Below are 14,392 nucleotides of genomic sequence, written 5' to 3' on the forward strand. Positions count from 1 at the left end.
CATTGTCCCAACCAAAATAATAATATAACTAAATGGGCATAATATAGAGAGAGGTTGAGTGTGAAAGGAGCCAAATCCTTATCTCTAGCATAGTTAATAGTTTTAATTGATAATAAAACTAAGAAATCAAAAAATCACAACATGCAATTTGGAGACAAATACCTAAAGAACCAACCAAGAGTTGAAAGTGTTTGTCTTTGGGTACTGGGTGTGGGGAGCAGGGAAGAGGACACAACAGTCTAAGAGAGTGAGAAGAGATGCTATTTTTCATAATAAACTTTGTAGAACTATGTAGCTCTAAACTATGTGCACATACAGAACTTCTAAAAAAAAATAAAATGTTTTATAAAAAGACTAGTCTAATAATTGTAAGTCACTCTAATCATTCAATTCAGTATCTAAGGATTGACCTTATTCTTCTGCTTGCTGGATAGAAAAATAATTTTTTTTTCCAAAAAGATCAACATAAAATAAGACAATAAAATTATGTATTGAAAGTAGGTTGTTTGAGGCCACCTGGCATCCTCTTCCCTTTTCTTAAGCAGATGTATCCTCCCCAATGCATTCCATGTGCTTCAGTGAAAATGACCAAGCCCCATTCCAAGGGCAGGTCCTGATGGGCTTCAGCAACTCTCTGTGCATCTGAGAATTCTTAGGTCCTTTCTATAAAATGGCCTAGTATTTGCATAAAACCTATACATTTACCCAGTATTTGCATCTAACCAACATTTCTAGATTACTCACAGTGCCTAATTCAATGTAAAAGCTGTGGGAATAGTTGTAATACTGTATTGTTTAGGGAATGATGACAGGAAATAATGACCTGTCTTGTACATAATGTTGCATTCAGAGTTGGATACACACGACCCTTTTGGGGTCAAGCTTATAGGAGGAGATACTGGGAAATTTCTGGGAAAGAAGTTCCTTTTCTCTTCCAAGGGACCTACTTGGAAATCCCATTCTCAGTTCCTTTGAAAACTGCAGTCCAAGGACAGGGCCATCAAAGTGACTGCATCCATTCCTGCTGTCATGGAGGTCAACTAATGTGAAAGAAGCCTAGTGTTGGGAGATTCACAGAGAAATGGGCTCAATCCTAATCACATTCCAAACGTGGGATTAAAAGTAGCCTGAAGAGTGGCCTGCGGAGGGGCAGCGCTACCAACCACGCCTGCAAGGTAGGCGGGCCTGCGACCCACCGGCAGAACAGGTGCAGCAGCCTGCTGAGAGGCAGAGCTGCCCCCTCCCCCCCCACGCCTGCAAGGTAGACGGAACTGTGACCACCCACAGAACAGGCCCAGCGGCCTGCTAAGGGGCAGAGCCACCCCCCCCCCGCGCCTGCAAGGTAGGCGGAACTGTGACCACCAACGGAAAAGGCCCAGTGGCCAGAGGAGGGGCAGAGCTGCCAACCACGCCTGCAAGGTAGGCGGGCCTGCGACCCACCTGCAGAACAGGTGCAGCGGCCTGCTGAGGGGCAGAGCCGCCCCCTCCCCCCACGCCTGCAAGGTAGGCGGAACTGGGACCACCGGCAGAACAGACCCAGCGGCCTGCTGAGGGGCAGAGCCGCTGCCCACGCCTGCAAAGTAGGCAGAAATGCGACCACCGACAGAACAAGCCTAGCGGCCCGCAGAGGGGCAGAGCCGCCGCCTGCGCCTGCAAGGTAGGCGGACCTGCTACCGACCGGCAGAAGAGGCCCAGCAGCCTGCCGGCATGATAGGCACATTGCCCCAATTGGAGGAGGGGCAGAGCCGCCGCCAGCGCCTGCGAGGGAGACTATGCAACTATACAAGAGCAATATAAATATATAGGGGGAAAATTCAATAGCACAACAGTTTCACCAAGCAGAAAGAAACTCGAACAGTATGAAGAGACAAGGAAAGAAAGGACCACAAGCAATGCAGGTCAACTCAACGTTAGAAGAGGTAATATCTGCAGTAGATGGAATGTCAGATAAAGAATTCAGGATATACATGCTTCAGATGATCTGGAGTCTCAAGGAAGACATCAGACAGCAAAATCAGACAATGAAAGATCACTTCAACAATGAATTACATAAACAAATCCAAGAAGCAAAAGATCAACCATACAGGGAGATAGAGGTTATAAAAAACAAACAAACAGAAATCTTAGAAATGCAGGCAGCAATAAACCAACTTAAAAACTCAATGGAGAATACTACCAGCAGAGTAGAACACTTAGAAGATAGAACATCAGACAATGAAGACAAAGTATTTCAACTGGAAAAGAACATAGACAGCTCAGCAAGACTGTTAAGAAACCATGAGCAGAACATCCAAGAAATATGGGATAACATTAAGAGACCAAATTTAAGAGTCATTGGGATACAGGAAGGGATAGAGTTTCAAACCAAAGGAATGAGCAATCTATTCAATGAAATGATACGAGAAAACTTCCCAGACTTGAAGAATGAGACAGAATCCCAAATCCTAGAAGCCTACAGGACGCCGAATGTGCAAAATCATAAGAGACCCACACCTAGACACATTATAATGAAGATGCCCAACATACAGAATAAGGAGAGAATTTTAAAAGCTACAAGAGAAAGGAAGCAGATCACATTTAGGGGTAAGCCAATCAGGATAACAGCTGATCTTTCAACACAGACTCTGAAAGCTAGAAGATCCTGGAATAACATATTTCAAACACTGAAAGAAAATGGGTTCCAACCAAGAATTGTGTATCCAGCGAAATTAAGCTTCAGGATGGAAGATGAAATTAAAACCTTCCACGACAAACAAAAGTTAAAAGAATATGCAGCTAGAAAACCATCTCTTCAAAACATCCTCAGAAAAACATTACAGGAAGAGGAAATGGAAAATAACAATGAAAACCAACAGTGGGAGGTAGGACAGTAAAGGGGGGGGGAATAATCAAAGAGGAAAACAAACCATGTTTAGTAACAGAAATAAACAAATATGGCTGGAAGAACAACCCATATCTCAATAATAACCCTAAATGTTAATGGCTTAAATTCACCAATTAAGAGACACAGGCTAGTAGAATGGATCATAAAACAAGACCCAACAATATGCTGCCTACAGGAGATGCATTTGATAGGAAAGACATACATAGGCTGAAGGTGAAAGGTTGGGAAAAATCATATCACTCATATGGACTTCTGAAACAAGCAGGAGTGTCCATACTCATATCAAATAAAATAGATTTCAAGCCCAAGTTAATCAAAAGGGATAAAGAGGGACACTACATACTGCTCAAGGGAACCATACACCAACAAGACATAACAATCATAAATATATATGCCCCAAACAATGGTGCAGCTATGTTCATCAAACAAACTCTTCTCAAGTTCAAGAGTCTAATAGACCACCATACAATAATCATGGGAGACTTCAACACACCTCTCTCGCCACTGGACAGATCTTCCAAACAAAAGTTGAATAAGGAAACTATAGAACTCAATAACACAATTAATAACCTAGACTTAATTGACATATATAGAATCTACCACCCAACATCAAGCAGTTACACTTTTTTTCTCAGCAGCACATGGGTCCTTCTCAAAAATAGATTATATATTATGTCACAGGGCAACTCTTAGACAATATAAAGGAGTAGAGATAATACCATGCATCCTATCTGATCATAATGGAATGAAACTGAAAATCAATGATAAAAGAAGGAAGGAAAAAGCATACATCACTTGGAGAATGAACAATAGGTTACTGAATGATCAATGGGTTATAGAAGACATCAAGGAGGAAATTAAAAAATTCTTAGAGATTAATGAAAACACAGACACATCACATCGGAATCTATGGGACACACTGAAAGCAGTTCTAAGAGGAAAATTCATTGCTTGGAGTTCATTCCTTAAAAAAAGAAAAAAACCAACAAATAAATGATCTCATACTTCATCTCAAAATCCTAGAAAAAGAAGAGCAAAACAACAGCAAAAGAAGTAGAAGGCAAGAAATAATCAAAATCAGAGCTGAAATTAATGAAATCGAAACAAAAGAAACAATTGAAAAAATTGACAAAACTAAAAGTTGGGTCTTTGAAAAAATAAACAAAATCGACAGACCCTTAGCCATGCTAGCAAAGAGAAGAAGAGAGAGAACTCAAATTACTAGCATACGGGATGAAAAAGGCAATATCACAATAGACACTTCAGAAATACAGAAGATAATCAAAAATTATTTTGAATCCTTATACTCCAATAAACTAGAAGATAGTGAAGGCTTAGATAAATTTCTTAAGGCATATGATCTGCCCAGATTGAGTCAGGAGGATATTGACAACCTAAACAGACCAATATCAATCGAGGAAATAGAAGAAACCATCAAAAGACTACCAACTAAGAAAAGCCCAGGACCGGATGGGTATACAGCAGAGTTTTACAAAACCTTTAAAGAGGAACTAATACCAATACTTTTCAAGCTACTTCAGGAAATAGAAAAAGAGGGAGAACTTCCAAATTCATTCTACGAGGCCAACATCACCCTGATACCTAAACCAGACAAAGACACTTCAAAGAAAGAAAACTTCAGACCAATATCTCTAATGAACCTAGATGCAAAAATCCTCAATAAAATTCTGGCGAATCAGATACAAAAACATATCAAAAAAATTGTGCACCATGATCAAGTAGGATTCATCCCTGGGATGAAAGGCTGGTTCAATATACGGAAATCAATAAATGTTATTCACCACATCAATAGACTTAAAAATAAGAACCATGTGATCATCTCGATAGATGTGGAAAAAGCATTCGACAAAGTACAGCATCTCTTTATGTTCAAAACTCTAGAAAAACTAGGGATAACAGGAACATACCTCAATATTGTAAAAGCAATCTATGCTAAGCCTCAGGCTAGCATCATTCTGAATGGAGAAAAACTGAAGGCATTCCCTCTAAAATCTGGAAAAAGACAGGGATGCCCTCTCTCTCCACTTCTCTTCAACATAGTTCTCGAAATATTGGCCAGAGCAATTAGACAGGCGAAGGAAATTAAAGGCACAAAAATAGGAAAAGAAGAACTTAAATTATCACTATTTGCAGTGACATGATTCTATACCTAGCAGACCCAAAAGGGTCTACAAAAAAACTATTAGAGCTAATAAATGAATTCAGCAAAGTGGCAGGATATAAAATCAACACACATAAATCAAAGGCATTCCTGTATATCAGCGACAAATCCTCTGAAATGGAAATGAGGACAACCACTCCATTCACAATATCTTCAAAAAAAATAAAATACTTGGGAATCAACCTAACAAAAGAGGTGAAAGACTTCTACAATGAAAACTACAGAACCCTAAAGAGAGAAATAGAAGAAGATCTTAGAAGATGGAAAAATATACCCTGTTCATGGATAGGCAGAACTAACATCATCAAAATGGCGATATTACCAAAAGTTCTCTATAGGTTTAATGCAATGCCAATCAAAATCCCAACGGCATTTCTTGTAGAAATAGAGAAAGCAATCATGAAATTCATATGGAAAAATAAAAGACCCAGAATAGCAAAAACATTGCTAAGCAGGAAATGTGAATCAGGCGGTATAGCGATACCAGACTTCAAACTATACTACAGAGCAATAGTAACAAAAACAGCATGGTACTGGTACCAAAACAGGTGGGTGGACCAATGGTACAGAATAGAGGACACAGAAACCAATCCACAAAACTAAAACTATCTTATATTTGATAAAGGGGCTAAAAGCATGCAATGGAGGAAGGATAGCATCTTCAACAAATGGTGCTGGGAAAACTGGAAATCCATATGCAACAAAATGAAACTGAATCCCTTTCTCTCGCCATGCACAAAAGTGAATTCAAAATGGATCAAGGAGCTTGATATCAAATCAGAGACACGCCGTCTGATAGAAGAAAAAGTTGGCTACGATCTACATACTGTGGGGTCGGGCTCCAAATTCCTCAATAGGACACCCATAGCACAAAAGTTAATAACTAGAATCAACAAATGGGACTTACTCAAACTAAAAGTTTTTTTCTCAGCTAAAGAAACAATAAGAGAGGTAAATAGAGAGCCTACATCCTGGGAACAAATCTTTACTCCTCACACTTCAGATAGAGCCCTAATATCCAGAGTATATAAATAACTCCAAAAATTAGACAATAAGATAACAAACAACCCAATCAACAAATGGGCCAAGGACCTGAACAGACACTTCTCAGAGGAGGACATACAATCAATCAACAAGTACATGAAAAAATGCTCACCATCTCTAGCTGTCAGAGAAATGCAAATCAAAACCACCCTAAGATACCATCTCACTCCAGTAAGATTGGCAGCCATTATGAAGTCAAACAACAACAAGTGCTGGCGAGGATGTGGGGAAAAGGGTACACTTGTACATTGCTGGCGGGACTGCAAATTGGTGCAACCAATTTGGAAAGCAGTATGGAGATTTCTTGGAAAGCTGGGAATGGAGCCACCATTTGACCCAGCTATTCCCCTTCTTGGTCTATTCCCTAAAGACCTAAAAAGAGCATGCTACAGGGACACTACTACGTCGATGTTCATAGCAGCTCAATTCACAATAGCAAGACTGTGGAACCAACCCAGATGCCCTTCAATAGATGAATGGATTAAAAAAATGTGGCATTTATACACAATGGAGTATTACTCTGCATTAAAAAATGACAAAATCATAGAATTTGCAGGGAAATGGATGGCACTAGAGCAGATTATGCTAAGTGAAGCTAGCCAATCCCTAAAAAACAAATGCCAAATGTCTTCTTTGATATAAGGAGAGTAACTAAGAACAGAGTAGGGACGAAGAGCAGGAGAAGAAGATTAACATTAAACAGAGATGAGAGGTGGGAGGGAAAGGGAGAGAAAAGGGAAATGGCATGGAAATGGAAGGAGACCCTCAGGGTTATACAAAAGAACATACAAGAGGAAATGAGGGGAAAGGGAAAAATAATACAAGGGGGAGAAATGAATGACAGTAGAGGGGGTAGAGAGAGAAGAGGGGAGGGGAGGGGAGGGGGGATAGTAGAGGATAGGAAAGGCAGCAGAATACAACAGACACTAGTATGGCAATATGTAAATCAATGGATGTGTAACTGATGTGATTCTGCAATTTGTATACGGGGTAAAAATGGGAGTTCATAACCCACTTGAATCAAAGTGTGAAATATGATATATCAAGAACTATGTAATGTTTTGAACAACCAACAATAAAAAATTTAAAAAACAAAATCAAAAAAAAAAAAAAAGTAGCCTGAAGCCATTCATTCCTCTCCCCTGCTCATTTGTGTGGACTAAAATGTCTCTTTTCTAGATGCAACTAATTGACTTGAGTTTCTTTGAATTATTTACATGGGGGAAAAGTTCTAATAATACAGAATTTTAAAATTAGAAATGAAGGAAAAGTTGAAAAAGACTTTCACTACATTTATTAGATGTCTCCTTTTCCATGAGAGACTCATGGTACATCACAAATATTTGCAAATAGGAATCTGCTTTATTCCAACATAGTCAACCCTCAGTATCTGCAGGGGATTCGTTCCAGACACCCCCCACATATACAAAAATGGAAGGATGCTCAAATCCTTTGTATGTAGTATTTGCATATAACCTACATACACCCTGCCTATACTTTAAATCATCTATAGGTTACTTAGCATATCTAATGCCAAGTAAATGCTATGGGAATAATTGTAATGCTGTATTGTTTAGGGAACTCACAAGGAAAAAGTCTGTATATGTTCAATACAGACATAATTTTTTCCCAAGTAGTTTCAACAGACAATTGGTTGAATCTGGAGATGTGGAAGCCTCTCTGTATTTTTAAAATTAAGGAAGGCTTTAAAAGAACATTTAAAGGACTATAAGAGCTATCTGGATATCAATGGTGGTTAGCTCAAAGTAGGATCTTTTGGAGATTTTCCCAAAGTGTCTTTGTATATATAAAAATAGTTAAAATGAACACGAGATATATTTACTCTTTATATATAACTAGAGGGTTGTTTTCATCATATGTCACTCGTAGGTCACTTTTTATTTTATCACTACTGGTAAATTTATATTCCTGAATTTTTCCCTCTATTAAAAAACAAATCAAATCCTGGGATGTGATGCATGAGAACAGCTAGAGATGGAAGGTGAGGATGTGGAACAACTGGCTCAGGGCAATATGCCATTCACCATTGAATGCCTCATTTGGAGTAAAAACAAAATGTAAGACTGTCAGTTAAGACAAAATCGCCAGCAAGAACCCATCTCCAACCTGCACGTGCGGCTGCCATCTTCTTGTTTCGCATTTTGTTTTCCAAAGCTTGCTGCACAATACAAAAAAGGAAAGAAGAAAATTACATTTCCTGGTGTTTCTTACTCCTTGATATAAATGAAGACAATATTTTTAATGAAATAAATTGTATCTTACCAGTTTCATCTTCTTTTTTAGTTCCAGATTTGCTGCCTTCTGGCCCTTGGCAGTGGCATTGAGATAATAGATGGTCAAACTAAATTATGAGAAAACAATAAAACTGATGGCCTTTTTAGTTCCTCAAGATGCTTCTTCAATTTTTATTAACTAAATCATAGAATGTCAGCGCTGGAGTGAACATGAAGATATTTGCTACTAGAAATCTTTTATTTTGTGGATAAAAATTGAGGTCCAGAGAGGTAAAGATGTGCACTCAGATTTACACAGTGACTAGGCTGAAGCTGGAAATTTGGGCCCAAAAGCTCCTAATCCACCAGCCAGAACCCTATTCACTATTCCACACTGCCTAATATTAGCCTCTTCCTGGAAATGTATTAAAATCAGTTTACAATAAAATTAAAAACAGTTTAAATTGATAGTAATGATGTCTAAAAAAAATAGAAAATCTACTGAAGCTTAGTGAATATGTCAAATAAAAAGTAAAATGACATCCTGCCTTAAATTCCCTCCTTTGGCCTTTACAACTAAGAGAGAATATCACCCTCAGAGGCATAGTTAATTAACATGGATTTTTTTTCCACAGAATGAATTATTTTCATTTCTTTCTCCCTCAAAAAGAAAACATTTTATAAAGGAGTGATTCTGGATTTCAAATGACATTTATATTTCTAGAAAGAGCAAATTTCAACCCAACAATTCTGCAAAAATAAATATGCTCATCTTCTCTTAAAACAAAATGAACAAACAACAAAGAAAAAAATGCAGTTTAAAAAAAAAGCTGATATTGCTCTTTGTTGCAAAGAACTGGATATTGAACACATTTCCTCTGCTCATGAACATGCCAGATAATATCCTTTATGAGCCATCTGGTGCTAGCAGCACAATTATTGATATAGTTTAGTTGGGGTTTGTTTATTTCTTATATGATTAACTGGAATTTGAGTGAAATTACACACATGAAAGCATCTGAGACAATATCTGGCATGAAATAGGTGCTCAATAAATTGTGTGTGTGTGTGTGTGTGTGTGTGTGAGAGAGAGAGAGAGAGAGAGAGAGAGAGAGAGACTTAGAACTAAGTTACTGGATTTGAAGGGTGAACTTGAAAATTTCACATATCATTTCCAATTCAGAATTATATATTTATCCATCATTTTTTTCCTGCCTCTGAATGCACATTATGAGTATTCCTAACAAATCACTTCCTGTGCTCCAAGGGAATGACACTGCCCAGAGAAAAGCAACCTGAACTCTGCTCAGATACCCAAACACCATCCAAGTGGATTTAATATGGTCCACTGGGGAAATTTAAAAAGCATGTAACATTCTCTAATTAAAGGTAATAAAAAGCCAAGACAATTGCACAAGGCTTATAAAATAAAGAGACCTCAGGACCTGAAAAAATAAAATCAGTAATAAACTGAAATTTGGGTTTTAAATCAGAACCTCAGAGCTAAAATCAGTGTTTCTGAACATCTTTTTGACTCTCACACATGGGCAGTTTTCATCTGGGCTGTCTGTATCAAGGGTGGGTAAACTAAGGCCTCCAGGTCAAATCTGGCTCCCAGACTGTTTTCTATGGCGATGAACTAACTAAAGAATGGTTTGTACATCTTAAGTATTTATACAAGTATTTCTATAAGGTCCTCAATTTTGCCTTGTTCAAAATAGCTGCTATTTGGCCATTTAAAAGACACATATGCTGCATCTAAACCATGCCTAAAGTGTGCTTCCCTACCTTCTGACAGTTCCAGGGATCCCATGCTCTCCTTGGTGGAGTGAATGAGTGAAGCGGAGGGATTAAAAAGTAGGAGTGAGAAGACATGAGCTTTAAGTTCACTTACTAGTCACTTGATTTGGGGATCTTCCAAATATGGAAATATTTGGAAATATATCTGATAATATGATGAATGAAACCAATGTCTTAAGTTATTGTGGAAATTCAATGAGTCATCTATGGTTAGTGTCTAGAACAGCAGCAGCATTAATTATCTTTCCATCTCTTAAGACAGTTTTATTAGATCTTCAGATATTTCATTCAAATGATGTTGCTCCTTTGCTTAAAAACAAATCTGTCTCTCAATAAATTAAGAACACTGCAACAAAATCTAACTTTTCTGGTGTGTGTGTTGTGTAAGATTTTATTTATATCAATAAAGGACCTTGACTATCAAAGGCCACAGGATACTTTTTAATGTGCTCTCAGAAGCCACTATATCATGAAAATGTAGAGAAAGAAAATCACTCCAAGGGCCATCTGGTGAAAGATGCTGCATTCAGCAGGTCATTTTCTAACAAATCTGTGCCAGAGATTTACTATCACATTCTTAATACCACCTCATGATCAAGGTTCTGTAATATATAAGAGTAATCTGCTTTACTGTTTAATTATCCTTATGGGTTATTAGCTTTCCCTCATAGAAGGCATCATCATGTAATGTAAAGGCATGAGTATAGGATTTACTATAAAAGGGTCTAGTACCATGTTGATCTTTCTCATTTATTCCTGGGTCAGTTTAACTTACACACTGAAGGTGACCCCTGCCGTCACAACCTACCCAGGATGGTGATAACAGGTTCAGCATCCCAGCTTATTTATTTCACATCAGTGTGAGTGTTCTGCCTCAGATATCTCATTTCACCTTTATCTTAAAAAAAAAAAAAACCCAAAAAATCCAATCCAAGTGTCCTGGAGATGGGGAACGCTTGACCTCCTTGGCTGAAAGCACAGGCAGTTCCAGACTTTCTCTTTCTGGAGGGCAGGGCTTTGAAAGGAAGGGCGCTTTTTTTTTTTTGGCTCTTCCATAGCAAGCCCATATTTTTACTTGGATTATATAAGTTTGTCTCCTGTGGCCAAGAGTCAGCAGTCAATGAAAGCTACATGGAAATGAAAGTCTCCTACCAAGTTCCCTTTTGGAAATCACTTTTGACTTTAAAGGGGTAGAGGAAAAAGATGTTTCTAAGACCTTTCTCTGATTGTGCTATTATGGACACAGTTTTTAACAGCCCTCTAATAACAAGGACAGGGCGATTTTTAAGACCCCTTGAACCATTAGCCCTAAAATACAGCCTGTAGGGCCCTCAAGGGGAATATCGACTTAGAGGCTGATCATTTCTGTATATTCACAACCATCTGCTTTATGGAACAAGAGGCGGGGGCTGTGTTGCAGGGGGAAGCTCAATGTGCTGATTAGATTTAGCATTTAGCATTTATGTTTCCCTTGCTTTAGCTGTTTACTGATAATTATTTTTGTTACTTGGGAACAAATCTTATAATCCTGGGGAGGCAAAGACAGATGCAGATGGCTGTGAATTACATCCAACAGGATCAGAATATGGCTCATGAATTTCAGCTTCCACCAACATGTTTTCAGAGCTGAATTTGGTTAGGTTAGCGCAAACCCTTGGGAAAGGGAAGAAGCTGAAAATGGCTGAAACTGAAAAGGAGTCGGGAAACAAATTACAAAGGCTCTTTCTCTGAGAAGGGGAAGCACATACCCCATCACTAGAACAACAGCAATGACCAGTCCAGGGTTGGAAAGCTGTCTCAAAATCTTTGCCATCCAGCTTGGGAAATCATTCTCCAGGGTCTCACCAATGACTTCGAACATCCTGTTTTTGCCACTAGGAGGAAAGAAAGAAAGACGTTTGTGTGAAACAATTGAAGAAATTATGGTTACAGCAAGAAAACTAGAAATATTTCTCAAATATCGCCTAGATTTCAGGTTAGGAATCCAATGTTTAGCTCTAGCTCACAAATACTTCAACCTCATCTTGCCAACATGTTAAAAAAGTTACAAGAAATGTTATCCCAACACACACAGACACACACACACACACACACACACACACACAGAGTCACAGCAGTTAGGAAATTAGCCACAACATGGAAAGAAAAAAATTTAACACTGACAGATTTTGATTGAAATATATTTTGTATGCAGCTCCTAAGTCTGCTCTTCTGCTTGCTGTTCTTGCTAAAGAAGACTCTCTTTGAGCTGAGTGCAGAGAGCACTTAATTTTTAATTAGCTTTGAAAATGAGCACAAGTAATAGTTTAGTGGAATAAAACCACAAATAATCCAATATCTCTTTCCATGCAGTAGCTTCCACCTCATTTACCACCAGACCGCCTTCATCAGAAATGCTAACAGGTAACCCCACTGAAAGTGGGTCCCTTTTCTTCTCAGGGTTTCCTTTGCTGGACAGCCCCTCAAGAATACCAGCTAAGACATATGTAGTTGACAGGAAAATCAGCTGCTATCAACTAGCACAATGAAATCAGGGAGTTTTAACAATATAGAATATTTAAAAGTGCAATAGAATATTAATAATGTCAGGTTAGTTTTTTCTATATATTCATATTGATCCTATTATAAAAACTTTCACTCCTCAAAAAGTATTTTTTTGTATTTCAACAAATTGTATGGATCCTCAGATTAAAGGCTGGTGTAACATTTCAATATGTTTTGTCTTCTTTTTGTTTTCTACTCTAAACATTTTCAACTACTCAATATACACAACCCCCAGTCCCAAATCAGATATTATTTTCTCTGAATTCAGCAAATATTGTCATTCAACAAAGTGACTCCAAGTATTTTGTCAGGAGTCATTGGACTATTAAGTGTTTTTGTTTTTTTTTCTTCACATATCATAGATAAGTCACATAAAGTCTAATTGCAAATGAGTGAGACATAATAGCAGTGTCACAGCATAATGTTACTGTTAAAGATCTACATAAACCTGTACATACACTAGTAGGACCTCAGTTATCTTAAGAACTTTTCATAAAAGGAAAACATGAATATAAAATGCCAGAATGTTGAGTCATTATTTCAGGTCTTTGGGTTATGGAACTTGTTTGTTTCAATGTTAAAATGTTTCTACAATTTCCAGGTTCTCTAGGATAAATATATGTCATTACTTTTACAGTAAGAAGGAAATACATTTAAAAAGTTGCCAAAACATAAGTGAGGAGGCATGTGATAACCTAAAGGATGACAAATTGTTCAGAATTATTGACACAGCTGTGTGGGGGAAGTGTTGGAAAACAAGATGGAACAATTTGAGGAATTGTCTTGAACATCAAAGAAATCATTTCTAAGCGGGCCAACAACTTAAGGGAAATCTACTCAGTCTATTGAAACAATTTTCTACAAAAATCACCTTCTGTGGTTAGGTCTTACAAAATCAGAATATGCCAGAATATCTCATCAAATTGCTTTGAGGAATGGAAAGAGGAAGATAGCCCTGAAAACTCATCTGTACTGGACAGCAGCTGTTTATCAGGGTAACTACTACATTAGCCTGCCTCACAGTCATGTCTGCCACCTTGTTGCCCACCCAGGAGCTAGATGGGCTCAAGCAGCTTTCACTAAGCAGGGGAGGCAGACACTCCCAACTCAGAGTTCCTGAGGACAGCAAGCCTTGAGGAACACAACAAACCTGTCAAACTGGTGGAGCAAAGAAGCAAAGTAAACTTCTTTTTTTTTTTCTCCAAAAGAAGGAAACCAACAGGCAAATAAGCTAAGCAATATAGACATACCCCTTTCCCAGTCCTCTTATGAAAATATTTAATTTTTCTTGACCTCAACATAGTGCTATTTACCAAGCAATTTACCTAAATGTGCTAATCAAGAAAGTCTTGGTCAAAGTCAGATACCCTGCTTCACTGTAAATTCCACACACCCACACTCCTCAACCCCCATCCCCCACACCCTGGCAAAAATCAGAGTAACTCAAGTGTTTGACATAAGGAAAGCTAGAGAGATCAAAGCTTACAGGCTAACATTTTGCAATTGCGCTCTGACTCAACGGTATTTTAAATCTGAATAGACCTGTGTAACCAGCAGTTTTGTTTACATCCTTGGTTTCCTTTATGAAACACTAAGGTCCTTTGTTATATGTTTTACTGAGAAAGATCAACTGCCAATTAAAAACACGTAGCCTTAAAATTTACCCTGATATTAAGTTGTGCAGGTAATTTGCGATTAACTGAA

At 38.1% G+C, this 14,392-nt stretch overlaps 1 protein-coding gene across 1 annotated transcript in view; it reads right to left on the reverse strand.

The window, feature by feature from the left end:
• Positions 1 to 14,392, reverse strand: part of Tmc1 (transmembrane channel like 1) — a 163,765-nt gene that overhangs the window by 3,073 nt on the left and 146,300 nt on the right. Inside the window, exons 17-19 of the mRNA XM_046459450.1 lie at positions 11,893 to 12,018; positions 8,394 to 8,472; positions 8,238 to 8,289 (exon numbers count right to left, since the gene is read on the reverse strand). Of these exons, the coding sequence (XP_046315406.1) occupies positions 8,238 to 8,289; positions 8,394 to 8,472; positions 11,893 to 12,018 (257 nt within the window). The remainder of the gene's footprint in view (positions 1 to 8,237; positions 8,290 to 8,393; positions 8,473 to 11,892; positions 12,019 to 14,392) is intronic.

This window comes from Marmota monax, unplaced genomic scaffold (assembly GCF_021218885.2).
Source record: "Marmota monax isolate L192 unplaced genomic scaffold, Marmota_monax_Labrador192_F-V1.1 WCK01_AAM20220418_F8-fsc00059, whole genome shotgun sequence".
Classification (NCBI taxonomy): domain Eukaryota; kingdom Metazoa; phylum Chordata; class Mammalia; order Rodentia; family Sciuridae; genus Marmota; species Marmota monax.